General features: G+C 38.6%; 1 protein-coding gene across 1 annotated transcript in view; it reads right to left on the reverse strand.

Moving 5' to 3' along the window:
- Nucleotides 1-27,639, reverse strand: part of LOC123509823 (3-hydroxy-3-methylglutaryl-coenzyme A reductase-like) — a 217,752-nt gene that overhangs the window by 54,060 nt on the left and 136,053 nt on the right. Inside the window, exons 10-11 of the mRNA XM_045264392.1 lie at nucleotides 10,187-10,410; nucleotides 503-697 (exon numbers count right to left, since the gene is read on the reverse strand). Of these exons, the coding sequence (XP_045120327.1) occupies nucleotides 503-697; nucleotides 10,187-10,410 (419 nt within the window). The remainder of the gene's footprint in view (nucleotides 1-502; nucleotides 698-10,186; nucleotides 10,411-27,639) is intronic.

Raw genomic sequence — 27,639 nt, forward strand, 5'->3', positions numbered from 1 at the left:
AACATACTGTCCAGGCCTAAACTTACTTACATTTGTATTTCTCTATGTCCATCAAGCTTCCATGAATTAGTTTTTGGTGGCACATATGCAACTATGATACTCCTTTTTCTTTCTCTCACTGGTCTCTTTCTTTTTTTATGCAAGTGGGGAGACTACCCAAGGGCAGAAAAAAAAAAAAAGGCCCACTGGATTGCCAGTTCTTTTATAGTTATCAAGAATTACCCAAAAGTCAGGAATAAATATCTTGAAACCTCCCTCTTAAAAGAAGTTAAGTCGTAGGAAGATGGAAATACTTCATAACAAATATATATATATATATATATATATATATATATATATATATATATATATATATATATATATATATATATATATATATTTCATATATCATTATATATGGTTCTCCCTGAACAATTAAATGTGGTGAATTGGATCATGCTAAGAAAAACTTGGGAACCCCTGGACTAGGCATTAATCAGCTGTGTGTCATGTGGGTGCTCACCTTGGAGTAGTCATAGTGGCAGTAGGGCAAAGCATCCAGGGCAGTGAGGTTGGCTGTGTGAGGAGCCACCACACGGCGTCGCACTCCCACTGCACGCAGGGGGTCCTCCAACACCTTCTCCAGTTGGTATCCAGGGAGCTGCTTCTTTTCCACCAGCAGGACCACCTCACTGTCACTCAGCGACTTGGCTCCAGCCTTGGGAAGCATAAATGGGAGAGGATTTTTGTATTAAGTAAATGTGTATTCCTATTTAGTAATACGTAAAGAAATTTGTAGGTGAAAATAATTTTAATACATGAATATCCTAATGATACAAGCATTTAGGTTTCACTTGAATTGTTTGCATAATGAGTTCTCATGTGATGAAAAATATCACAGTCGGGTTGACCCTTGTTTATCTGTACTTCGTTTATCTGGAATTCAGTTTATCTGGACAGTGTCCAGATGATAATTTTATAATTTGAGTCTGGACAGCCAATAAATGAATTCAAACAATGCATGCCTCGCACACTTCCAGAAATGGCCAATAGATAGCAGTGCCGCAGAGGTCTGGCTGACACTAGTGAGTGTTATTGTCCAGTATTAGTGAATAAGTTTGTGCATTTTTTCAGTATCTTAGATCTCTTAATTATTTCTCTCAAGGGTGTTTAGCATATGTGAATGGCCCTAGCTGTGACTTAAAAAGCTGGAATTAATAAGAAAATTAGAGAAAGGAGCCAGAGTTGCAAGTCTGTGAGGAGTATGGTGAGGCAGAACAGTGATAGAAATCAGTACATCAAAAGATAAGCCCATAGAATATTCTACCAAAAACTGTGTGGATACATCATCAAGTAAAAGTGATAATGGTACACCAAGAAAAAAATGTAAATAGTGGAAAAGAAGCTGAATTTGATGCTGCCATTATGAAATGGTATGTGCAGCAGTGATCAGTGGGGATCAGTGTCTGTGGCATTGAAATCCTTGCAGCAGCTAGGAAGCTAATGCAAAAATTGATATAAAGAATTTCACAGGAAACAATGGGTGGCTGTGGCAATTCTGCAATCGACACAGACTTTTTAATGCTTCTGTGCAGGGTGAAGCTGGTGAGGCAGACATACCCAGCATCACATGACACAGCTATATGTTGTGGTAGTATACTCACTGTACTTTGTCTATGAAGGTTTCATTTTAGTGTGCTTGACTATTACTGTTAAGATAACTTAGATTAAGTTTATTTTGGTCTAGTTGGTCAGGGAAACCAAAATAGACGAAGGGCTCATTCCAGGGCAGGTTTACATCCCTTTTTCACCTCCTGCTTTCTGTGACTTAGTTACCCAGATATCTGTGTGGCAAGAGCCACCAACCAATAGTGTGCGGCAACACCAAAACCACCACCCAGAGAAAATTGCCAGATGTCACCTGTGCATTGCAGAAGCACTCTTCTTATGATCCTATTCTAGACTCTTGGACATTATTCATAGAAGAAATGAAGCTTTAAGGAGACACGAGGAGAGAGGAAAAAATGAGGTCACAGAGTCCTGTGAGATTTAGGGATCACTATATAAGGATGAATGAAAATGATTCAACAATCAAATTTTATCTCCAGCATGGAGGGTGGAGGTGGTTAGGTGTACTATCTTCTGAGGCCGTGCAGGACCAGAGAGCACAAAAATGTCATGAAACTCTATTGATATAGCCTTTCCTCCTGCTATGGTGGATTTTTTCGTCAAGTGATCATTACGTGTAAGACACATACTGCACCTCAGATGCACCTTGGAACTTGGTGTAAATTTCGCAGTTCCTCACTAAAGTCTAAGGAGACCAGTGATCATATATGACAAACAAAGGACTCATTTGTGTTATACAAATTTTTTTCATTATCTGGACCACTGCCTGCTCCATTTAGTCCAGAAAAAACAACAGTAGAGTGTATATGGGAAAACAGGAATTAAGTTCTGTGAACCATGTCTATGGCAAGTCTTCAGCTCAAATGTGCATTACCAAATGCAAAAAACAAGTATATTACAAAACTGTTGATAAAGCAAGTTGAGATAACAGCTTACAATTAATTTAATTTCATATTAATTGAATATCAAATATGCATAACTTTAAGCAAGGCATTATTTATGTTATGTAGGGTAACTTGCTCACCACTCTTGTCTCTTTTAACATTGTCTAATTTCTTTGAGTGTCATTAGTACAAGTGTTCCCTGTTAGCTGATTCATCTTTTCTTTTTTTCTATGCAGAAGGAAACTGGCCAAGGGCAACAAAAATGGAAAATAAAAAGGCCCACTGGGCTGCCAGTTCCCTTAAAGTTCATAGGAGTTATCCAGAAGTGAGGGACAAATGTCTTGAAACCTCCCTCTAAAAAGAAGTCAAGTAATAAGATGAAAATACAGAAACAGGCAGGGAGTTCTAGAGTTTACCAGTGAAAGATATGAATGATTGAGAGTACTGGTTAACTCTTGCATTAGAGAGTTGGAAAGAATAGGGATGAGAGGAACAAGAAAACCTTGAGCAGTGAGGCTGCAGGAGGAGAGGAGGCATGCAGTGAGCAAAATCAGTAGAGTAGTTAGCATGAAAATAGTGATAAAAGATAGCAAGAGATGCAACATTCCGGCACTGAGAAATAGGTTGAAAACAGTCAGTCAGAGAAGAGGAGTTGATGATGAGAAGAAAAAGCTTTTGATTCCACCCTATCTAACAAAACTGTGTGAATGGAATCCCCCAAACATGCGAAGAGTACTCCATACAGGGGTGGATGAGGCCCTTGTACAGAGTAAGCAGTTGGAGGGGCAAGAAAAACTGGTGGAGACACTTCAGGAGGCCTAACTTCATAGAAGCTGTTTTAGCAAGAGATGAGATGTGAAGTTTCCAGTTTAGATTATGAGTAAAGAACAGTGTGGAAGAGGGAGACAGTTAAGTGTCATTGAAGAGGAGGAGATAGTTGTCTGGAAGGTTGTGTCGAGTTGATAGATGGAGGAATTGAGTTTTTGAGGCATCCAATACTACTAAATCTTCTCTGCCCCAATCTGAAATCTTAGAAAGATCAGAAGTCTAGCATTCTGTGGGGTCCCTGTGTGATCTGTTGACTTCCAGAAGGGTTGGTTGTCTCTAAAAACATGTGGAAAAGTGTAGGGTGGTATAGGAGTGGATAGGGCAAGAAGTTTGGTTGAGAATATTATTATTGAATAAAAGATAGTGAGTGGGTGATAGGACAGAACCCTGAGGAACACCACTGTTAATAGATTTTGGAGAACAGTGTCATCTACCACAGCTGCAATACAATGGTCAGAAAGGAAACTTGAGATAAAGTTGCAGAGAGAAGGATAGAAACAGCAGGAGGGCAGTTTTAAGATCAAAGCTTTATGCCAGACTATGAAAAGCTTTTGGTTTGTGTAGGCACTGTTTATGTTCTGATGACATTACACATTATTGATTTGGGGGCAGTTATTATTCCATTATGTCTTTTGTATTTCTGGAAGGAGCCATATTCACAAACCTAGAAAGATCACAATTATTACGTATCACCAACCTACAAAGGTCAAAAACATCATAGTGCTTAGCAAATGTGAAATATGAAACCATTACACACAGAAGCTGGAATGACATGGCTGGACAAAAACATAAACACGGCGTTGAACAGTCTCGTTGGTTCTTTGTCATGTAATGTTTAGTTTATATATTTTTAACATGTAATTATTATTTTTGTTGTTAAAATATCACTTCTAAATTTATTTTATTTTTTGTTTTGTTTTTGGTGGAAATAAATGATTTTTTTGGTAAATATAATTTGTTCTCAAATGAAAGTTTCTCTTGCCAAGTCTGCATGAAGTCAGAAATTTTGCATATTGTATGAGTCTTGGAGGTCAGTCTTGGTGGGTTCCAGTCCCAATCTTATTTATAACACAGGATTATATTATTCAATAGTGCATTTTTGACATATGCACACATTTTCTCGGTCCCTTTCCCATGCAATCATTTTGTAAAAAGCCCTTAAGATAAGACAGAAACATATGAAATGTAGATCTCAATACCATGACTAACCTTCTTGTCATGGCTGTAAATAGTAAGGACATGCAGACTGAAATTAAGCCACCACAGCTGAATGTCATATCAGCTGAACAAAGGAGAGTACAATTATGATCCTACTATGTGGTGGCATACTGGATAAGGTGATGAGTGTGGGATCAGGCAGATGTCCATGCGTAGGTTTGAATCCCACCACATACAGCTTTGAAGCTATGCCATTTGTCAAGTGGTTTAAAGTTACCTAAATGTCACAATGCTACCCTGGTTCTAGGTGGTTACACCAAAGATGCACTTGGGTGGTGATATGGGCCCTAATATGGGTACTATAAATAAAATTGCCAGAGTCACTAATGGGTGGAAGATGAACGGCGCTTAATACACACTCTTCAAGTGTGCCTACAGGTACTATAGGCAAAAAAAAAAAAAAAAAAAAAAAAAAAAAAAACTTTATAGTATGATATTTTTGAGTGAAGTTGTTTCTTGAACTAAGACGTGAGCTCTGGAACCAATCACCAAAGTAGGCTGAGGTAAACTTATAAGCAATTACAGTCAATACAAATTAAGTTGGACCCCTTTGGTGCAAAGTCTGCAGAAAGTAGCAATCATACAATGCTGTGAAAGTTTTGCTCGAGTTTTGTAACTTGGTGAATTGTAGCATACATGTTACTCCCATAGTGCTTACAGGCCCCACACTATTGGTACTTCCTTGCAAACCTTATCCTTATATCCAACATGGGTCTCAAACCACTCACAGATGCAGAAAAAGATCACATTCTAATCCTAAGGCAAGAGAAGTGACTATCTCTGATATATGCAGGCAATTATAACGTGGTAGGATGACTGTAAAAAAGGTCTTCCTACTGCCATCACATCATCTCTGACACATTCTTGAGCCACTCTGAGTACATTTCCTTCAGTTGTCTGGTTGTCAAATGATAGATTTTCTTCAATATAATAACATAAGAAAATGAAGGAAGCTGCAAGAGGCTGTCAGGCCTACATGTGGCAGTCCCTGTGTGAACAAAGCTGCCTAATTCCATCTATCATCTTCATCCATAAAATTGTTTAATCGTCTTCTAAATCTTCCTATTGACTCAGCATTAACATTATGATTAATGAGTCCATTCCATTCATCAACCAGTCTGTTAAATGACCAGTTACTTCCCATTTCTTTCCTAAACCTAAATTACTCAAGCTTTAAACCCATTATTTCTGGTTCTATCCTGGTTATTGATCCTTAGAACTTTGCTCATGTCCTTTTGTCATAACCCCATAACACTTAAATACTTATATCAGGTCTCCTTTTAACTTACATCTATCTCAGAAATGCAAATTTATTATCTTCAATCTCATTTTGTACGGAAGATCTCTCATCTCCTGTATCCGTTCAGACATTCTCCTTTGCACTGATTCTAACAGATCTATATTTTCTCTATAATATGGGAACCAGAATTACACTGCATAATCTAGAAGTGACTTAACCAGTGCCATATATAACTTTAATTTACTTCAGAACTTCTGCTTTTAACACTCCTAAAAATTAATCCTGTTATCCTATTTGCCTTATTTCTAGTCTCTATGCATTGTTTTATTAGACCATAATTAGAGCTATCTATAACTCCTAAATATTTTTCATATTCTGAACCTACCAGGACCTTGCTGTTAATCATGCACCTATTGTGTGGATTTTCTTTACTTATGCTAAGTACTATTTAGCAGTTGTTAATGTTAAACTGCATATACCATCTGTTGATTCATTTGTTCATCCTATCCAAATCTGCCTGCAAAGTGATGGCATCCAAATCTGACATAATCAATCTACCTATCTTTGTGTTATCCATAAATTTACAAATATCACTACTATCTTATTTGAAGGCTCATAAGATGCAACTTTTCTCCAAAATAAAAGTCTCAGGAAACCAGCCTGCATCCTATGAGGCCAAGGTTCAGCATTAAGGCAGTGGTTGGTGGTAAGTCTAAGGGCGTGTCTGCACTGGGAGCAAGAAAGCAAGCGAGAGTGAGAGCAAGAGCGAGCAAAGGCGAGTGAATTTGAGTGGTGGCACTAAAAACAATTTCAGGCAAGAGTTACCATGGCAACAGGCTTCCACCCGCGTTGTCACTATTGTCAGTTGATGCTTGACACTTGACGGACACTCATTAGCAGATTTTTTACCTTACACCATGGCCGGGCTTATGTTCCAAAATTTGTTACTTGAAAAGTCATGAAATCTCAAGTTTTATCAAGATTCAAGAATGTGTGGATACACAAATTAAATAAAGACAGCAATTAGGCAAACACCACCATCTCATGCCCCCATTGCCTTTCTTTTAGTTAACTTCCAAATTCTTCTCATACTTTGCCATATGTGCCTCTGGGTAATGAAGTTTATCCCTTCTTTCCCTTTTAATGCAACCATACCCAAACAAAACTTAAATATTTAGAAAAGAATATCAATTACTGTTTTCTAAAGCGAGAAGATGTCGAGTGTGCTTTTGGATTTTAAAAAATTGGACTTCAAAATTTAGGATGCTGACAAAGGTATAAAAAAAAAAAAAAAAAAAAAAAAAAAAAAAGGGCCATTGAAACATGTTGACACAGCAGTGGTTATCACCAAAGCCTCTTGTTTGTCTTATATAACATGATAATGGAGGAGGAAGGAGTTCAATTATCGAGTAACAGCTTTGGCAATGAAATTGAAGAGAACATTCAGCCACCACATGGGGAAAATCATTAAAAAATCACTAAGACCATGAGAGAGGAATTCACTCAGTATTTTTGCTCAGTTGTCAAGCAGTGACCTGGCAAAACCATGTGATTTGACAGAGAGAGAGAGAGAGAGAGAGAGAGAGAGAGAGAGAGAGAGAGAGAGAGAGAGAGAGAGAGAGAGAGAGAGAGAGAATGATTATCATGTATGGAAATGCGGAACACTTCACCAATTAGCTGTTCAATATCCATGTCTACTGTCTGGATCACCTTCAACTTCCCCGTCTGTGGCTTGGATATGACTGACTGAGGCAGGGGTTGCTATAGCAACCCATCCCCTTCCCTGTCCTGCCCCTCCCTCACATCAGATGATTTACTGGGCACTGGGCAGTGAGTTCAAGGTCGTCATCATTCATGATTGACAAGTTTATCACAAAAGCCTTGTATAGATGCTGCTCAGGGAACTAGATGATGAGCATATCAAATCAATAAATGATAAGAAAGAAAACTGATATCATAATATGGTAAAATATAATGATAACTACTTTGTAAAATAATCATGTGAGAGATATAACAAAGGCAACAATTGTGTTGCCATAAAGGGAGCAAAGACAAACCCTCATCCCTCATATGCCATTGCCTATGAAAAAGGGCATTTGAAAATAGAGGTGAAAATATTGTTGCAAAGAGTCTCGTCGTTCGTGTATGTGGCAAAACTTGAAAAATCTGTTTACACCATCGTGTTAAGGAGACTTTTCTTTAGAAGATGAAAGGTTTTATTCTAGCATTATCATAACAACTAAATACAGCGGGTATAAATAAGTAAAATGTGTTATAAGCATTTCAAAGTGGTGTTTTAACTTCAACTCATCATAATTTCTTTATCTTTGTTCCTAAGAAAATTCTGAGAACATATCTAAGTTGTGCAATTACTTCTGACTCTAACGGTATCAACCAAAATGTCATACCTAGTTTCTGAGGTGAGATACAACAGATTATATAGAAACATCTCTGCGACATCGCTCATTCCCACCCGACGAACTTGCGCGAGATAAGTAAACTGTTGACTCTTCTCGCTTTCTTGCTTTTCAACCTGTGGATGAGCCATCCTCTGGCCACTGCCAATGCAGCCACATCCACTGCTTGTCATGTATTAAAGTTTCTCGCTTGCTCCCGCCCACTTTCTCACTTCCAGTGTGGACGCACACTTAGGCTCTAAAATCAAACCCCAGACATCTTGGTACATGTAAACAAAGTGATGATTGGTACTGCACCACAAAACAACTCTTTCTTTCAAGGTAACAACGTATAATAGGTCAAACTTATCAGTGATTCATATAAAATAACACCAATCGGGTGTCGGTGGCGTAGTGGATAAGGTGGTGAGCGTGGGATCAGGCAGACGCCACGCGTAGGTTCGAATCCCACCACGTACAGCCTTAAAATACTTTGCCATTTGTCGAGTGGTTTAAAGTTATCTACATGTCACCATGATACCCAGGTTCTAGGTGGTTACACTCAAGATGAGCTTGGGTGGTGATATGGGCCCTAATATGGGTACCACTATAAATAAAATTACCTGCGTCACTAATGGGCGGAAGCTGAACAGCGCTTCCCATACACTCTTCAAGTGTGCCTACAGGCGCTATAGGCCTTACCGTAAAAAAAAAAAAATAATAATAAATAAATAAATAAATAAATAAATAAATAAAAATAAATAAATAAAATCGGGAAGAATTTGCCTAAATGACCATACACCACATGAACCAAAACAAAACACTTGATTGGTAATTGGTGATCTTGATCTTGACACAGGCATGCTTCACTGTGTTCTTCATAGTGCTGTCATTCCTTGTGGTAAGATACACTTTCATACAATTAAAATTGCATCTATCTTTTAACATTATCTTGCATATGCCAGGTACAAGTTTATATCGCAGACCAGGATTGGTACGTAGGCTACCAGCATATATTAAAGTGTTTAAATGCAAAATATTGGGATCTAACACTAACATAAATGCACATGAGAGTCTTCAAATGTAAGGTGAAATCCTTCACTTCATATTCAGAGCTTAAATTTGCTCATTTATCTTTTTTTTTTTTTTTTTTTTTTTTTTCATTTCAATGTCTGCCTAAACTGGGTGTGTCCTATGAACCATCAAATAAGATAATTTATCAATATATATAGAAAATAACATTGATCCTAAAACTGGAATTAAAGCTGTTTATTACAACTCTCTGTTGCCTATTGTCTAACCACGACCTTATCCAGACTAACATTTTTCCTTCTATCCCGTGTGCCCTAACCTTTCTCAAGAGCCTCTGATGTGGTACATTATCAAACACTTTAAAATCTAGGCATAGGATGTCATAACTATCACCATCATTTGCTGCCTCATAAACTCTAATATAAACACTCAAAGCAACCACCTTGAGCTTATCTCTTCGAAGTTTTTCTCTTGGTTTAAAGGCAGTGACTTTTATAAGCAGGAACTTGATTTGGTAGTAGATGGCATGCGGCAGCAAGAAGCCTTTTTATGTTGTCCTACTACATCCTAACTGCCCGGATATTTCAGAGAGAGTGACTTTTCTTCTCTTACAACTAGAATATGACTCTTTATTACATCCACGAGTGGTTTATTACTTATGTTGGATGTAATGATAAGATTTGAAGACTTGTAATAATTATGTAAGGAAAACACGGTGAAGTGTAAAACTGGAGCTCAACATGCATCCATCCTCTTTCATTACCAAGGAAGCACTGAGGGTGGGGGTATCATGGGTAATGTGAGTCATATCTAAGCTCAATGAATTGCCAGGTACCACCAGAATACAAATTATCTAACTTATTAAAAATTCCACAATATTGTGACTATTATATTTTGCATGCTCTTTGCACTTGAGGGGTACTACTTCATTTGTGATGACTATATAAGCTTTACTGAAATAACCACAATATGTTCCTCACCTCTGACTTCATCACTGCCACACACTCCTCCAACGTACGGGGAGAGCGGCTGTCATCAACTGTAGGAGCATCAACTTCACGCACCACCTCCATGCCTCGCTCCTCTGTCTGGCTGCCTTGGTCCTTTCTGTCAGCCTCCACTGGCATCTCTTCACCCTGCCAACTGAAGCTGCCAGTGTGGCATCGAGTGCGCTGCCGCAGTCCAGATGCCATGCTCTTCCCTCCTATGATGTGAAAAGAAGTTTCTTTTAAGAGTGCTCAAAGACTGTCTCTTTCTACCAAAGTCCAAAGAAGCTAAGAACTTGAATGATGTGTGTGTGCAAATGTCTAGTGTTTTATTTGAGGCACTATATATATATATATATATATATATATATATATATATATATATATATATATATATATATATATATATATATATATATATATATATATATATATATATATATATATATATATATATATATATATATATATATATATATATATATATATATATATATATACAGAATAACCTCACATCTATGACACCAAAATAACAGATTTCAGATGAAACAGACAAAATTTGGTAGTCAGAATACATATCCATTAGCCATATGTCCAGTATGAAAGTTGAAAAATCCCGGATAATGCAAACTGACTCCGGTAGTTCAGTAGTTCTGCTAAAGTGCAGTACTCTTAAGTACTATTATAAATATTTTCTACACTCTTAAGCACTTTTTAAATATTCCTTCAGTATATCAAGGAGTTTCACCTTTTCTGCAATTGAAAAATTCTTCCCCTGAAATTGGGAGTCACTGTCAGAAAGGCTTAGAAGGCATAGGACATTTGGGCAGCATCATAAGGATTTGAATACTCACAATTTGACACAAGAAAGCCAAAATAACACTACACAACACAAATAAGGATTGCAATATGATGCGGATGGGTGAGTAAAGTAAGAAATGAATGGCATGGGATGATCTTGATCTAGATGCAACAAGTGATTCAAAATTTCTCCTGAGCTGGGCCTTTGTATTGGTAAGTCCAATAAGGATGCTGAAAGTTGTATTGCCGGGAACTGAGGCTGTGGTCACTAAGCCAATCAGCGCCCAGAATACGGAACACCATGCTCTCATTGGTCATATCTGCTCTATTGGCTACTAATGTGGCATAAATGAAATAATTTTAAAAGACGTCATGCCTTGACTTGCTTCCTTTTCCATATAGAGTGGTACCTTGAGATACGATCTACCTGAGATACAAGTTTTTTGAGATATGAGCTACGATATGGTCTATTTTCTGTTTTAAGAAATGAGCGAAATATTGAGGTACGAGTCACGTTTGGGGATGTTGTCACAGGTCAGCAGCTTGACGCATCAGTCCAGCCTCAGGAGAGCTAGAATCATCATGTTTCCCACAGATCTCATTCACTGGGATTGTTCTTTTATCATTTTCACACTATTTACTGAACTTTTTTTTTGTTCAGAGTAAGTGTAGCTTCAATTCACATTAAATGTTTACGTGTGAATGGCGCCTGCATCCATCCTTCCCTCCCTCCCTCCTCTTCCATTCACCATCATTTACTGAAAACATCCATCTCCGAGGTAAGAACACAAAATAAACTTTTGCTTTTATTTCATATATTTTTATGCATTGATAAATTATGCATGTGTACGTAACTGAAAAGGATAAACAAATTTCTCCTATCTCCCCCTACCTCCTCCATCAACACATATCACTGAGAGGGGGGGAGCAATGTAAACAAACCTGTAGCAGCAGCGGTGCAGGCTCTATTCCCCCTCTCTCTCTCTCTCTCTCTCCTACTTAGAACTTCATTTACTCCATGCATAATGAATGCAGGGTCGTCAACGAATTCTTCTGTGATTATTAGAGCAGCCAGTCTTCTGTGGGTGGCCATATTTGTACACTCCAACTGGTCAACAGATGCAAGTGAGGGCGGGAATGTGGTAGGGTAATGTCCGCTGGAATGCACCCTCCGAGATAAATATACTTTATAAGAGTAGTTTATCTATTTATATTCTCTTTTGTTATGTCTTATTATGTTTCTGTACAATAATTATTATTTGTAAATACCTGTTTCTACGTAAAAACTTGTAAAAGAAATTGGAATACCCTTTTTGGGGAGGCTGGAAAGGATTAATGGCATTTCAATGCCTTTCAATGGGAACAACTGTTTTAAGATGGAAAAAACTGTTTTGAGATATGAGTTTTTTGAGATACGTGCTACTTCATGGAACGAACTAAACTCGTATCTCAAGATATCACTGTACACAACCCTCATTTATCCAGACCTCGTTTATCTAGAGTTTGGTTTCTCTGGACACTGTCCAAATAATAATCTAATAATTTGCATCCAGACAGCCAACAAATTAATCAAATCAATGCCCACCTTGCATACTTCCAGAAACGCCTGATAGATGGCAGCAGGTGGTTGTAAACAAGTCCAGTGGCTCCAACCGATGCTGGTACACACCGTGTTCTGTTTGGTCCAGTGAACACATTTGTTAATATTTCAATACCATAGAATTCTTAATTAAGCCTCCCAAGGGTGTTAACCCTTAACGTGCGGTGATTGTTTCGGGACGATTGTATACAGCATCGCATCCAGAGAGGCAGGGATCGTTCCGGGAATCATGATTTTTCTGCGCTAAACGTATGAATCTCTCCCCCTCAATATTGGTCCTGGGGCAAGTGGAGGTATCTTGCATTTTTTCTCATTCACCTCCTTGAGCCTTGAGACATATGTTCCCTCACAATAGGTCATTTCTTCCCATTTCAGGGCGACATCTGGCAACCCCCGTGACCTGGAGGAAGGAAACGGTACTACGAGTGATGTTATGTCAGTGTTACTTGGTAATGACATTGAGGACAGTAATGAAAATGAAGACAGTGATTTTTTTATTGAGATAGAAGAAAGTGAAGACTCTAGTAGTGATTCTGATAATGATCTGGGAGACAGAGACCAACCCTCACAGCGACGTTCATAAACCTCCTCATGTACTCCCCTCGAGCAATGTGCTAGTGTGTGTCACCCTTGGTTGCCTCTACAAGACTGTGCTTGTCGGCCAAGTCTTGTGAATCCCATTGTTAATAAGAGTTGCCACATTCCAATTATTATAGAAATCCATAATACTTTTTCTTTTCCTGTTTTGAACATCATTTCATATATCTGAGTTTGCATTTCCATGACATGAAAGTGCAAAAGTTCCTACTTTTACATCAAATTCAAATGTCTGAAAGGAGAGAGAGAGAGAGAGAGAGAGAGAGAGAGAGAGAGAGAGAGAGAGAGAGAGAGAGAGAGAGAGAGAGAGAGAGAGAGAGAGAGAGAGAGAGAGAGCGCTGTGTTATCGGAGCTTGGGAATATTTCTTAGCGGTGGGTTCTGCCATGGGTTCGGGGAGAATTTTCTGATATGCAATAACTTTGGTGTGAAAGGTCATAACATGTTGAAAACTACATCGTTGTACTTAGAATGACACAAAGAAATATGCTTTTATAAGGAAAAAATATTTTTAGCATTTTTGACAGGTGTGATTTTTCCCCAATGTAACAGATGGAAAGCAAATCAACCCCCCATACTTTAAGGGTTAAGCAGAAGCTAGTGGCTCTAACTGTGGCTCAAAAGCTAAAATTGTTAAAGAAATTAGAGAAAGGAGCTAATGATATGATTGTTTGTGAGGAGTATGGTGTGTCCAAGCAAACTGTTGGACATTAGAAAAGTCAAAAGATAAGCTGGTAGAATATTCTGCCAAATACTGTATGGATGCATCATCAAGTACACGTGGTAAAGGTGCACCAAGGAAAAATGTAAAGACTGGAAAAGATGCTGCATTAGATGTCACAGTTATGAAGTATTTGCAGCAGCAACTGATGGGGATCAATATCTATAGCATTGAAAAGCCTTGCAGCAGCTAGGAAGCTGGCACAAAAAATTCATACAGAAAATTTCATGGGGAGCGATGGGTGGCTGTGGTGATTCCATAATCGACAGATTTTTCAATGATACTGTGCAAGGTGAAGCTGGAAATGTGGACACAGCCAGCACTGCATGACAGCTGCATGCTGTGGTAGTATGGTCACTGTACTTCCCGTCTATTTAGTTTTTTTGTGTGCTTAGCTTAAGGCTAGCATCCGGTATGGAGACCAAAAAAAATATGAAAAATAATGTTTTTTGTGGGAAAAAAATGTGGTAAGTATACATGTTAGCTATTATTTCACGAAGTTTTATGGCGAAACATGCACTGGTTTCCATTTAAATGCCATTTAAAGGTCCTGTACTCAACCACGTGCATTTTTTTACATCAGCATAATAAGTTCTTCTTTTACTCGAAAACTACAAAAAAAAGGCAAAAATCTTAGCTTTTTTTGGTGGACATGATACGGCAACACTGAAGTGAGTGTGTGTGCATGCATGGCATCAACCATGGCCACCAGCAAGGGAAAGCTATCAGAGAGAGAGAGGTTGTTGCTGCATCTCTCGCTACCCGCCCTTCACTTTGCTAAACAGAACGTAATTTATTTACTGCATCCTACTTTTCACCTACTGCCAACCATGGGACAGGTGTCTAAAAGGAATAAGCAGAGGAAGGATGCCTGGAATATGAGTATGGAAGCTCAAAGAATAAAAAGACAGCGCGTTGAACCTGACACCTCAGATACTCCAGTACACATCCTCACGTCACACACCACGACCACCCTCACCACCACCACACCACAGCCCACCACATCTCATGCAGAACAAAGAAAAGGAAATGAAGAAGAAAAGGCCTCATAACTCACAATTAGAAAAGCTCTTCTACAAAATATTGAGAAAGGAAATGAAGATGTGGACAGTGAAGATGAACCTGTCATGCTGACAGAAAGGAGGCTGAAAAATCTTCTTTCCTCTCTTTGTTCATGCCCAGATCCTGCCTTTGACTACAGTTTGGAGTCTGATGTATACGAGAACACCATAACTATGCACTGCACAACATACAACTTCAAGAACACATCACAACCAGAAAAAGTAAGAGCTGGACATTGGAAGAAAAGCCTCTTCAGGACTAACATATCATTGGCAGGAGGGGACTAGGAGCCTGATGTGCTTAGAAATACATCTAACTGTATTATGAAATTGCAGATAACAAAAGAGAACATATAGTAAACATGAATAAACTTCCTAGTGTGTTATAATGGGATTGAGATCGATCAATAAACTTATCAGGTCGCATCTCAAAACATAAGTTATTACCCTTCTAAAATCTATTTTGAAGCCAATTTTAGCCTGATTTCAATGAAACAAAAACTAAAAAGGAGAAGAATACTTCTTTCAATTCACATTGTTTTCCTCAGTGTGGGGGGAAATGACCTTTGTAAGGTAAGGAGTGAGGAGCAGTTTAGGAGATTTAAGGAGACTTTGGCTAAAATTAGAAATAAGGATGCAACCCCTGTGGTATGCAGTGTGTTGCCAAAGAGAGGACTGGGAGATGATGGCTGTCCAGGGCTATTGCAATGAATTGCAGACTTGCGGATCACTGCAGAAGTAATAGATGGGCATTCATCGATAACTGGGACCTCTTTTATGGCAAAGACACCTTGTATGCCAGGGATGGAGTGCATTTATCATGCCAAGGTGTTCATGTTTTGGCTGGAACACTTGAAGGTGAGTTAAATGCACTCTGGCATTTTTGAGAGGGAAGGGACTTCAGTGATCCATAGAGATGAGAGAATAGTCAAATCTAGAAAAGTAACCACCTTAGTAAATGCAAAGAATAGTTTAAGTGTGTATTACATAAACTGTTGGAGTATTTTGAATAAGATAAATTTGCTGAGAGGAGCAGCTTGTGTTGAAAATTTTGATATAATTGGATGTACAAAAACCTGGTTAGATATGTCAGGGAAGGTATTTGATCAGGAGGTAAAAATTGATGGTTATACACTTTTTCATAAGGATAGGGGAAACAGAAGGGAGGGAGGAGTGGCCTTGTACATTAAGGACACACTGCAATGTTGCATAAACAGCAACATTAAGACAGACAGTAAAACATAGTCTCTCTATGGGTAGATATTAAGAATGGGTCTCAATTAGTAGTAATGGGTTTAGTGTACAGGCCACCTAATGCTTCAAGCCAAATAAACTTTTCCCTATGGGAGGAAATAAATAGAGCAGCCAGGTACAGTAAGTTATGCGTGGTAGGCTATTTTGACTATAGAAATGTTGATGAGAGCTTGATGGTGAGTAACAGGGAAGCAGAAGAATTTCTGAGGATCATTCAGGATAATTTTTCAAAGCAAGTCATTTTATAACCCATTCGGGGAAATAATATTCTAGATTTAGTTCTGACAAACAGGGAGGAGGCAGTTATGCAGGTGAAGGTTAGTGGCCTGCTAGGTAACAGTGATCACAAAGAAATACAGTATACACCGAAATGGCACGAAACTTTTAGAAAAAAGAACAATAGGAAAGTACTTGACTTCAAGAATGCTAATTTTGAGGGATTAAGGGGTATTTACAAGCAGTAGACTGGCAAGGGACAGGCAGAGATAATCAGGTAAGGTCCAGTATACAGGCAGAAGGAAGGCAGGATCACAGAAGGGGGGTGAGGTGCGAAGTCAGAGTGAGAGAGAGAGAGAGAGAGAGAGAGAGAGAGAGAGAGAGAGAGAGAGAGAGAGAGAGAGAGAGAGAGAGAGAGAGAGAGAGAGAGAGAGAGAGGCAGTGGTGGGATCTGGATTAGGACATGAAAGGAATCCCGGTCAGCTGAGGGTTGGTGAGATGTATAACCACTTTCTAAATAAAATACATGATGGTCAGATAGCTAACATTCCATATAAAACAATAAAATCACAAGGCAATGACTCTAAGTGGATGACAGACAAATTAAAGCGATGCATAGGCCAAATGAAGAAAATATATATGAGAGGCTAAAGGCAGGAGGTGAGGCTTTAAGGCCATTATACCATGAATTAGTAAGAACAGTTAAAAGGTTAATGAGGAGAGCTAAGAGGGAATATGAATTGAGGATAGCTAGCCAAGCAAAGACAGACCCAAAGGGATTCTTTCGGTTATACAAGATGAAAAGCAGAGAAGAAATAGGTCCCTTCAGGACAGCAAATGGGGAGATGGTTAGTTCTGAGTAAGAGATGAGTAGAATTATGAATGAGTACTTTTGAACTGTCTTCACCTAAGAGAACACACAGGAAATCCCAGACAGCAAGCAGATATTTAGGAAAGAGGATAGTGAACAGTTGGCAGTTATTCATATAACTAAGGTGATGGTAGAACAGGAGATAGATAAACTAAAGAAATTCAAGTCACCAGGACCTGATGAAATACAGGCAACCCCCGCTTAAAGAAGGTTCACACAACAAAATTTCGCTACAACGAAGGTTTCCTTTTACTACCATCTGCTCGTTTAATCCCTTCGCGCCGGATGTTAAAAAAGCCCACCTGTATGATATACGGGTGGTAGTGCCACGCGCCCGAGCACGGGAATCTCGTGCAAGCTCGTCATACTTGTCATCTTTGTGTATTATGCTGTTATCTTTTAGTCACTATATCGCCTTCGAAGAGGAAAGTGGACGCTTCTCTCTTGGAGAAGAGAGAGAGAGAGAGAGAGAGAGAGAGAGAGAGAGAGAGAGAGAGAGAGAGAGAGAGAGAGAGAGAGAGAGAGAGAGAGAGAGAGAGATTAGAAAATTTGTTGTTTTTGTATTTGTGTGTGTGTGTGTGTGTGTATTTACCTAATTGTAACATACGGGAAAAGAGCTATGCTCGTGTTGTCCCGTCTCCATATCTATTAATGTCCAGCTTTTCTTAAAATCATGAATATTCCTTGCGTTGACCACTTCCACATCTAAACTATTCCATGCTTCCACCCTTCTATGAGGAAGCTATATTTTTCACATCTCTCCTATAAGTGGCCATTTTAGTTTTTCCCATGCCCTCTCGACATTCTTTCATTCCACATACACAGATCTTCCCTATCCATTTTTCCATGCCAATCATCACTCTGTATATTGCTATCAGGTCTCCCCTTTCTCTTCTGTTTTCCAGGGTCGGAAGTTGCATTCTTTTCAGTCTGTCTTCATAAGTCAAATCTCTTAAGTCAGGCACCATTTTGTTGCAGCCCTCTGTACTTTCTCTAGTTTCCTTATGTGTTTCTTTAAGTTCGAGCCCACTGTATTGTTGCATATTCAAGCCTCGGTCTTATCATTGCAGTAATTATTTTCTTCATCATTTCTTCATCTAAATATCTGACGCCACTCTTATGTTCCTCAATAAGTTCAATACTTCTCCAATTATTTTGTTTATATGTCTCTCTGGCGATAGGTCATTGGTAATTGTCACCCCAAGGTCTTTTCTTCATGACTGGTTTTATGTCTTCATTTCCTATCTTGTACATACTCCTGATTCTTCTTTCACTCTTGCCAAACTCTATTTTCTTGCATTTTGTCGTGTTGAACTCCATTTGCCATGTACAGCTCCATTTCCATATTCTGTCCAAGTCTTCCTGGAGTAGTTCGCAATCTTTGTCACATCTCACTTTTCTTAACAATTTTGCATCGTCTGCAAATAGGCTCACATAACTGGACACCCCATCCACCATGTCATTTATGTAGACCGCGAACATTACTGGTGCCAACACTGATCCCTGTGGAACTCCACTCTCCACCAAGCCCCATTCTGATGGTCTGTCCTTAATTATTGTTCTCATTTCTCTTCCTACCAAAAGTCTTCCATCCATTTTAGTAAACTGCCATGCACTCCTCCTACCATTTCAAGTTTCCAGATCAGTCTCCGGTGTGGTACCTTATCAAAGGCCTTTTTTAAATCCAGATATATTCCATCAGCCCAACCATCTCTTTCCTGTATTACATCTATCACCCTCGAATAGTAACATATCAGGTTTGTCGTGCATGAACGCCCTTTTCTAAAACCAAATTGACACTCACAAAGTATGTCATTTTTCTCCAAGAAGTCTGTCCATCTATTCTTCACCACCCTCTCACACATCTTAGCTACCACACTTGTAAGTGACACTGGTCTATAGTTCAATGGGTCTCTCTTGTTACCTGATTTATAGATTGGGACAATGTTAGCTCTTTTCCAGTCTTGGGGCACTACACCTTCCCTTAATGAGGCATCAATTACTTCACAAACTTTTTCTGCCAGTTGCTCCTGCATTCTCTTAAAATCCATCCTGATACCCCATCAGGTCCCACAGCTTTTCTCACTTCTAAACTCCCCATCATATTCTTGATCTCCTCCACAGTTACTTGAAACTCCTTCATAATCCCTTTCTGTTCCATTACCAGTGGTTTGTCAAAAGCAGTCTCCTTTGTGAATACCTTCCGAAAGCATCCATTCATAGCCTCTGCCATTTCCTGGGATCTTCACTGCATACTCCATTTACTTCTAAACTTTCAATACTTTCTCTATTTTTGATGTTGTTGTTCACATGTCTGTAAAAAGCCTTGGTTGGTCTTTACATTTATCAATTATATCCTTTTCTTGTTTCTTTCTTTCTTCTCTTCTAATCAACACATATTCATTTCTTGCTCTTTTGTAACTTTCCCACTGCTTAATCCGTCTTTTCCTTCTCCACCTCTTCCATGCATCCTCTTTTCTTGTTCTAGCCTTTTCACATCTATCGTTAAACCAGTCCTGCTTTCCAACTTCTCTATGTTGTCTTATTGGTACAAATTTTTCTCACCTTCTTTGTATATTTTTATAAATTCCTTCCACTTTTCATTTGCTCCTTAGCACTCTTGAATTTCATCCAATTTGTCTCTTGAAAGAATTTCTTTAGGTTTCCAAAATCTGTCTTGGCATAATTCCATCTTCCCACTTTATATTCTTCATTTCTTCTAGATTTCTCTTCATCTATCACCTTGAACTCCAAAACTGCATGATCACTCTTTGCTAAAGGGCACTCCACCCTCATCTCCTCAATGACCATTGGCTCTGTACTAAAGACCAAGTCCAGTCTTGACGATGCTCCCTCTCCTCCAAACCTAGTATCTTCTTTGACCCACTGAGTTAACACATTTTCCATTGCCAGTGTCAATAGTGTATTTCCCCATGTTGTCTCTGATCCTTCCATTGACCAGTCCTCCCAACACACCTCTTTACAATTAAAATCTCCCATCATTATAGTTCGTTCACAGCCACCCAACATTTCTTCCAGACATGTTCCTGTATCACTTATCATTTCTTCATATTCCTGTACTGACCATGCATTTGTCTTAGGTGGTACGTACACCACTATGTAGTGCCTCTTTTTCCTTCATTAGTTTCTGCTCTGATCTTTAGCACTTCTGCCTTTCCCATACCTTCTTTCACTTGATCCACCTTTATATCTTTTTAACCAGCAACATCACTCCTCCTCCCATCTTACCTACTCTATTTCTTTTCCAAACATTATATTTCCTTCTCCAACCATCATCAGGTCTTCTCCTCTCTCAGTTTTGTTTCAGTAAGACCCACAATATCTGGGTTCTTGTCCCTCAAGTAATCGTTGAGTTCTAAAATCCCGATATCACTCCATTTATGTTGGAATACATTACATTCCGCTCATACGTAAGTTTCTTTAGTCCTTTCTTGCTGTACTTTTCTGGGTTATGAACCACTTCCTCAGTCTCATATCCAAGATTCTCCAGAAAAACTCTTTCTTCTCCTCTTCTGTCCTCTCTTCATTTTTTTTCAGAGCCTCCTTTCTCAACTCATTTAACATTTCTCTTTCCTTTTCACTGAGATCTCTTCTCAACCAAATCTTCCTTGTTGTTTCCTGCTGGGCTAGCCTCCATGACTTCTCCACCAATTCATCTACATCCTTTTGTGACTTAAGTTTGATTCTTATTGGCCTCATACCTTCTCTTGTGAACTTTCCAATTCTATGGAAGTCCTCTATTTCTTGTACTAGGTCTTTTCCCTCCTCCTGCACCACATTAATGATATTATTTATCACCTTTTTTATGTTTTTCTCTCTCTCCATTTTACTCGGTGTCTTATCCTCCTCCACACCAAATATCACCACACATCTCTTTTTGTCTACAGTTTCCCTCACCAATGTCTCATTTGATTTAATAACCTTCACCACTGTGTGTGTGTGTGTGTGTGTGTGTGTGTATTTACCTATTTGTATTTACCTATTTGTGTATTACAGGGCCCGAGCTAAGCTCTCTGTGTCCTGTCTCCTTGTCCATTCCTGTCATATCTCTCTTTCATCTGATTGACACACACCGCATCAATGACATGACTGCTCAGTTTATTCCACTTATCAATGCTATGATGCGGGAAACTGTATTTTCTCACGTCATTTAGACATGTCCTTTATTAGCTTTTTTCCATGTCCTCGGAGATAATTACTTGTGGTCACCTTTATCAACTCTCTATCCAGTATGTCAATCTTGTTCACCAATTTATACATAGTTATCATGTCTCCTCTTGTTCTTCTCTCTTCTAATGTGGTCAGCCCCAGCTTCCTCAGTCTTTCCTCATAGTCTAACTCCCTGAGTCCTGGTACCATCCTTGTTGCCAGCCTTTGTACCCTTTCTACCTTCTTCACATTTTTCTTCATATGGTGACCAGACACATGCTGCATATTCTAGCTGGGGTCTTATTAAGGTGCATAATATCTTCTTCATCATTCCTTCATCTAGGTAGTGGAATGCAAGGCCAATATTTTGAAGCATGTTGTATGTTTTCCAAAAAATCTTGTTAATGTGTTTCTCCGGTGACAAAGTGTTTTGCACAGTTACTCCTAAGTCTTTCTCCTCATTGGTCTCTTTAATTTTCTCATCACCCAGTCTGTAATCCCAGTTTGGTCTGTATCTACTTCTTCCCATTTTCATAACATGGGTCTTGTCTATATTAAATTCCATCTGCCACTCTTTACTCCACTCATATATTTTATCAAGATCTTCCTGTAACTTGTTACAATCTTCCACATTCTTTACTCTCCTCATAATTTTAGTATCGTCTGCAAACATGTTCATATAACTGTCAATTCCTACTGGCATATCATTAACATAAATCAAAAACATGATGGGACCAAGCACTGACCCTTGTGGAACTCCACTGGTTACCTTCTTCCACTCGGACTTCTTTCCTCTCACCACTGTTCTCATTTCTCTTCCCATTAAGTAATTTTCCATCCATTTTGCTAGTTTATCATTTACTCCTCCAGTCATCTTTAGTTTCCACATCAGTCTATTGTGTGGTACTTTATCAAAGGCCTTTCTCAAGTCCAGGTAGATAGCATCCACCCATCCCTCTCTATGTTGTAGTATGTCAGTCACTCTTGAATAAAAACATAATAAATTGGATACACACGATCTTCCTTTTCTGAAACCAAACTGCCTTTCACTCAGAATGTTTTCACTTTCTAGATACTCACTCCACTTAGCTTTAATTACTTCTTCACATACCTTGCACAATATACTAGTCAACGATACTGGTCTATAATTTAGCGGTTCCATTCTACTACCATTCTTATATATAGGCACAATGTCAGCTCTTTTCCACTCTTTCGGGACTAATCCTGTTCGTATGGAGGTATCCACAATATCAAATATGGGGTTCAACAATTGATCCTTACATTCTTTTAGCAACCTCCCAGATATGCCATCAGGCCCCATTGATTTATTACTATCCAGATTGCTTATAATTTTCCTTACATCTTCCTTAGTAACCATGATGTCCTGCATTTGCTTTATTTCCGTAGGCCTTCCTCCCATAAAATGCTCCTCCTTTGTAAACACTTTGCAAAGATTGTCGTTCAAAATTTCAGCTATCTCTCCAGCATCTTCATATACTTCTTCCCGTTTTTACCTTTTCTATTGCCTCCTTTTATTTAGTTTTCCATTTATGAATTTGTAAAACATTTTGGGTCACTATCACAGTTTTCCACCACCCTCTGTTCATATTCCTTCTGTGCTGTTCTCCTTACTTCAACATATCTATTCCTTGCTGTTTTGTAGCCTTCCCTTGATAATACATCACTGTTTTCTTAAGTTTCTTCCATGCCTTTTCTTTGTTCTTTTTGCTTCTTCACAATTTCTATTAAACCACTGTTTATTATTTAAAGTCCTCTTCCTGTAATATGGCACAAACTTTTCACAGCAGAGTTATACAAATCCATAAATTTATCGTATTTCAATTGCATATCTCTTTCCTGGTATACCACGGACCAGTCAATTTCATTAAAGAACTCCCTTATATGGTTATAATTTGCCCTAGTATAATTTAATTTTTCCTCCCTGCGTTCCACAATCTTATTCGTGCTTAATTCTGTATCCAGCTCAAAGCTTAGGACATCATGATCGCTTTTCCCCAAGGGACTTTCATGTTCAATTTCCTCTTTTAGAGAGATTCCCCTGGTAAATACCAAATCCAACCTTGCTGCAACATCTTGTCCCCTGCACCTTGTTGGTGATCTCACCCACTGTGCCATCAAGTTATTTGTTGCTACCTTTAACAATTCTTCTGCCCACTCACCACTTTTCACCACTTCGTAGTCTTCCCACACTATTTCTTTGCAATTAAAGTCTCCGACTATCATCACTTTATCCTTTCTGTTGAGTTCTTGCTTCATTCTGTCTTGAGTATTTCTCATCACCATTTGGTACTGTTCATATTCCCAAGCACTGGTTCTGGGTGGTATGTATACTGTTATAATATTAATGTCCCTCTTGCCATCTGTTATAAGCATACTTATCACTTCCTCATTTCTCTTACTATAGTTCACCTCCTTCACTATCAGATCATCCTTAGTAAGAACCATTATACCACTACCTCCTTTATTTTTTCTATCATTTCTCCATACTTTGTAGTGTTTTACAACAAACCAGTCTAGCTTTATTTCGGGCCTTAGCTTTGTTTCCACTACACACATTATGTCCGGTTCGTTATTTCTTAGGTAATCCATACATTCTAGCCTCTTAGACAGAAATCCATCTATGTTCGTGTAAGTCACTTTTATTCCATTCCTAGTCTCGTTCTTCCATGTAATGCCTATTCCATCTGTTTTATCCACCACTTCTTTAGCCTTCCATTTCTCATCCTCCAAAAAAACTTGATCTTTTCCTCCTCTGTTCTTTCGTCATTCCAGACTCTCCTTTCCTTCACTTCAGATACTAGCTCCTTCATCTTCATTCTCTCATCTTGTGACATATTTCTTCTTATGTAAATTGTTTTGGTTTCCTCAGAGTCCTTGTTTCCAAGCCCTCCTAAACAAGGCCTCCGCTGCCACCTGAGACTTTAATTTCAATTTTAATGGTCTATTCTTGCCTTCCTCAAAAGCTCCCAATCTCACACTTTCTTCTACCTCAGCATATAGGTCCTCTTCTTCCACAGAGATATTGTTCAGTAAAGACTTAATCTTGTCATTTTCCTTATCCCTCCTGTCCTGCCAGTTCCTGTTAGTTTCCTCCCGCAATCCTATTATGATCACACATTTTTTCTTTTCAGCGATATCTCTCACCACATACTCATTTTCCTTTAGTGCCTTTACCATTTCCTCTGTAATCCCTTTATTTTCCTCTTCCTGCTTTTTTACTATCTCCCTAAACGACCTTTGCACCTCCAGATGTTCATGATTCACTTCTTTCATCTTAGTGTCAATTAGTTTAAGACATTCCTCTTTCTTCAAGTCCCCTTCGGATATTTTTATCTCCATTTCCATGAGTTTAGCCTTCATTTCTTCGCATTGTTTCCTTAGTTGTTGGTTTTTTTTCTCCATCTCTACTTTTTCCTTCAACAGCTCTTTATTCTCTAGCATTAACAAGTAGATCTCTTTTTTAAATGAATCATTCTCGGCTAGAACTCTATCCAGTTTTTTTTTCTATTGACAAAATGCTTAGGAACTTACTCTCCAGCGCCTGGATTCTTGCATCCAAGTCAAGTTTCTGCAGTCCTTTTGGCGTAGTAATAAAACCTTCAAAGTCTCTAGTTTGCCTGGACGCCATTTTTGTTGTTGTCAGCTGATTACGGCCAGAGCGATCACCGTCCACACTCCTCTCAGGATCACTCTCCATATCACTCACTTTCAACACTAAGAGACAGTAGGACATTTACGGACACAAAACTTAGAGTTACCGGGCCCTGTAATACCATAGGTATTTTCTTTCTTCCTGTCAGCTGGAGACCTCCTCTCTCAGCACACAGTGTGTGTGTGTGTGTGTGTGTGTGTGTGTGTGTGTGTGTGTGTGTGTGTGTGTGTGTGTGTGTGTGTGTGTGTGTGTGTGTGTGTGTGTGTGTGTGTGTGTGTGTGTGTGTGTGTGTGTGTGTGTGTGTGTGTGTGTGTGTGTGTGTGTGTGTATTTACCTAGTTATATTTACCTAGTTGTAGTTTTACAGGGCCTGGGCTTTATGCTCGTGTGGTCCCGTCTCCATATCTACACTTATCCAATTTTTCTTTAAAACTATGTACACTCTTTGCTGACACCACTTCCTCACTCAAACTGTTCCAAGTCTCAACACATCTTTGCGAGAAACTAAATTTTTTAACATCTCTCAGACATCGTCCCTTCCTTAGTTTCTTACTATGCGATCTTGTGCTTCTAAAGTCATATTCTTCTCTCAGGATCAGTTTCTCATTATCCACTTCATCCATTCCGTTAATCAATTTATAAACTTGTATCAGATCCCCTCTCTCTCTTCTCTGCTCCAAGGTTGGTAGATCCATTGCCTTTAGTCTCTCCTCATATGCCATCCCTTTAAATTCTGGAACCATTCATGTAGCCATTTTTGTAGTCTCTCTAATTTTCTTATGTGTTTCTTTTTGTAGAGTCCACACAACTCCTGCATATTTAAATCTAGGTCTTATTTTAGTACTTATCAATTTCTTCATCATTTCCTTGTCCATATAGTGAAATGCTACTCCAATATTCCTTAGCAAATTATCGTCTCTCTGAAAATTCTATCAATATGGCTTACGGTTGATTATTTTCTTCCATTGTCACTCCCAAGTCCTTTTCCTTTTTACTTTTCTAGTTCTACTCCATCTCCCATCTTATAGATTCCCACTTGTCGTCTTTCACTTTTCCCATTTCCATGACATGGCTTTTGTCCACATTGAATTCCATCTCCCATTTTTGCTCCATTTCCAGATCTTGTTTAAGTCTTCCTGTAATATTTCACAATCCTCTTTTGTTTAATGACTCTGCACAGTTTCGCATCGTCCATAAACAGATTTATGTAGCTGTTCACTCCCTCTGGCATGTCATTTATATATACGAGAAAAGTACTGGTGCCAATACTGACCCTGTGGCACTCTGCTGTCTACTGTTCTCCACTTGGACTTCATATCTTTAACTATCGTCCTTATTTCTCTCCCCCTTAAGTAATTCTTCATCCATCTCAATGTGCTTCCTTTTAAGCCACCCTTCTCCTCTAACTTCCATAGTAATCTTTCATGTGGGACTTTATCAAAAGCCTTTTTAGATCTAAATAAATACAGTCAACCCATCCTCTCTCTCTTGTACTTTATCAACTATTCTAGAGTAGAAACTCAATAAATTTGTCACATGACCAACCTTTTCTAAAACCAAATTGGCTATTTGATAATATTTTGTTGTCTTCAAGAAACTCAATCCATTGCTTCTTTATTACTTTTCACACATCTTGCATATTACACTAGTTAGTGATACCGGTCTGTAATTTAAAGGTTCTTCCTTCCTTCCGCTCTTATATATGGGAACCACCTCAGCTCTTTTCCACTCCACTGGCACTGTTCCATTTTCTATTGAGCATTTAATGATGTTGTATATTGACTTGCTAGTTCTTCCCTACATTCTTTCAGTATTCTGCCTGAGACTTCATCCGGTCCCATTGCCTTTTCCTCATCCAATTCCGTCATCAACTTTTTATTTCAAGCTTGGTTACTTTAATCTCTTTCATATAGACAGTCTCTCTATTACCCTGTGGTCTTTCAAATTTGGATTCCTTAGTAAAGACCTCATGAAATTTACTATTTAACAGTTCTGCCATAATTTTTGGGTCTTCCACCATTCCGTTTTCTCCTTTTAACCTTTCTATTGTTTCTTTTTGTCTTATTTTTCCATTTATGAATCTGTAGAACAATTTTGGTTGTTCCTTACATTTTTCGACAATGTTCTTTTCATAGTTCTTTTCTTCTTCCTTTCTCACCTTAGCATATTCATTTCTTGCTGTTTTGAAGTTTTCCTTATTTTCTGGATTTCTGTTTCTTCTCCACCTTTTCCATGCTCCATCTCGTTTCTCCTTTGCCCTAGCACATCTTGCATTAAACCAATCTTTCTTTCCTTCTTCTTTGGGTCTATATTTGAACATATTCCCTGACCCCAGTTTTGTATATTTCCAAAAATAAGTTATATTTCTCTTGAACCGTTAATGAGTTTTCCATCTCCTCCCAGTTTACGTTTTTAAAATAGTTCTTGAGATTCTCAACATCAGCCTTTCTGTAATTTAATCGGTCTCCTTTGTATGATTCATTTCT

The sequence above is a fragment of the Portunus trituberculatus genome, chromosome 27 (assembly GCF_017591435.1).
Source record: "Portunus trituberculatus isolate SZX2019 chromosome 27, ASM1759143v1, whole genome shotgun sequence".
NCBI classification, from domain to species: Eukaryota; Metazoa; Arthropoda; class Malacostraca; order Decapoda; family Portunidae; genus Portunus; species Portunus trituberculatus.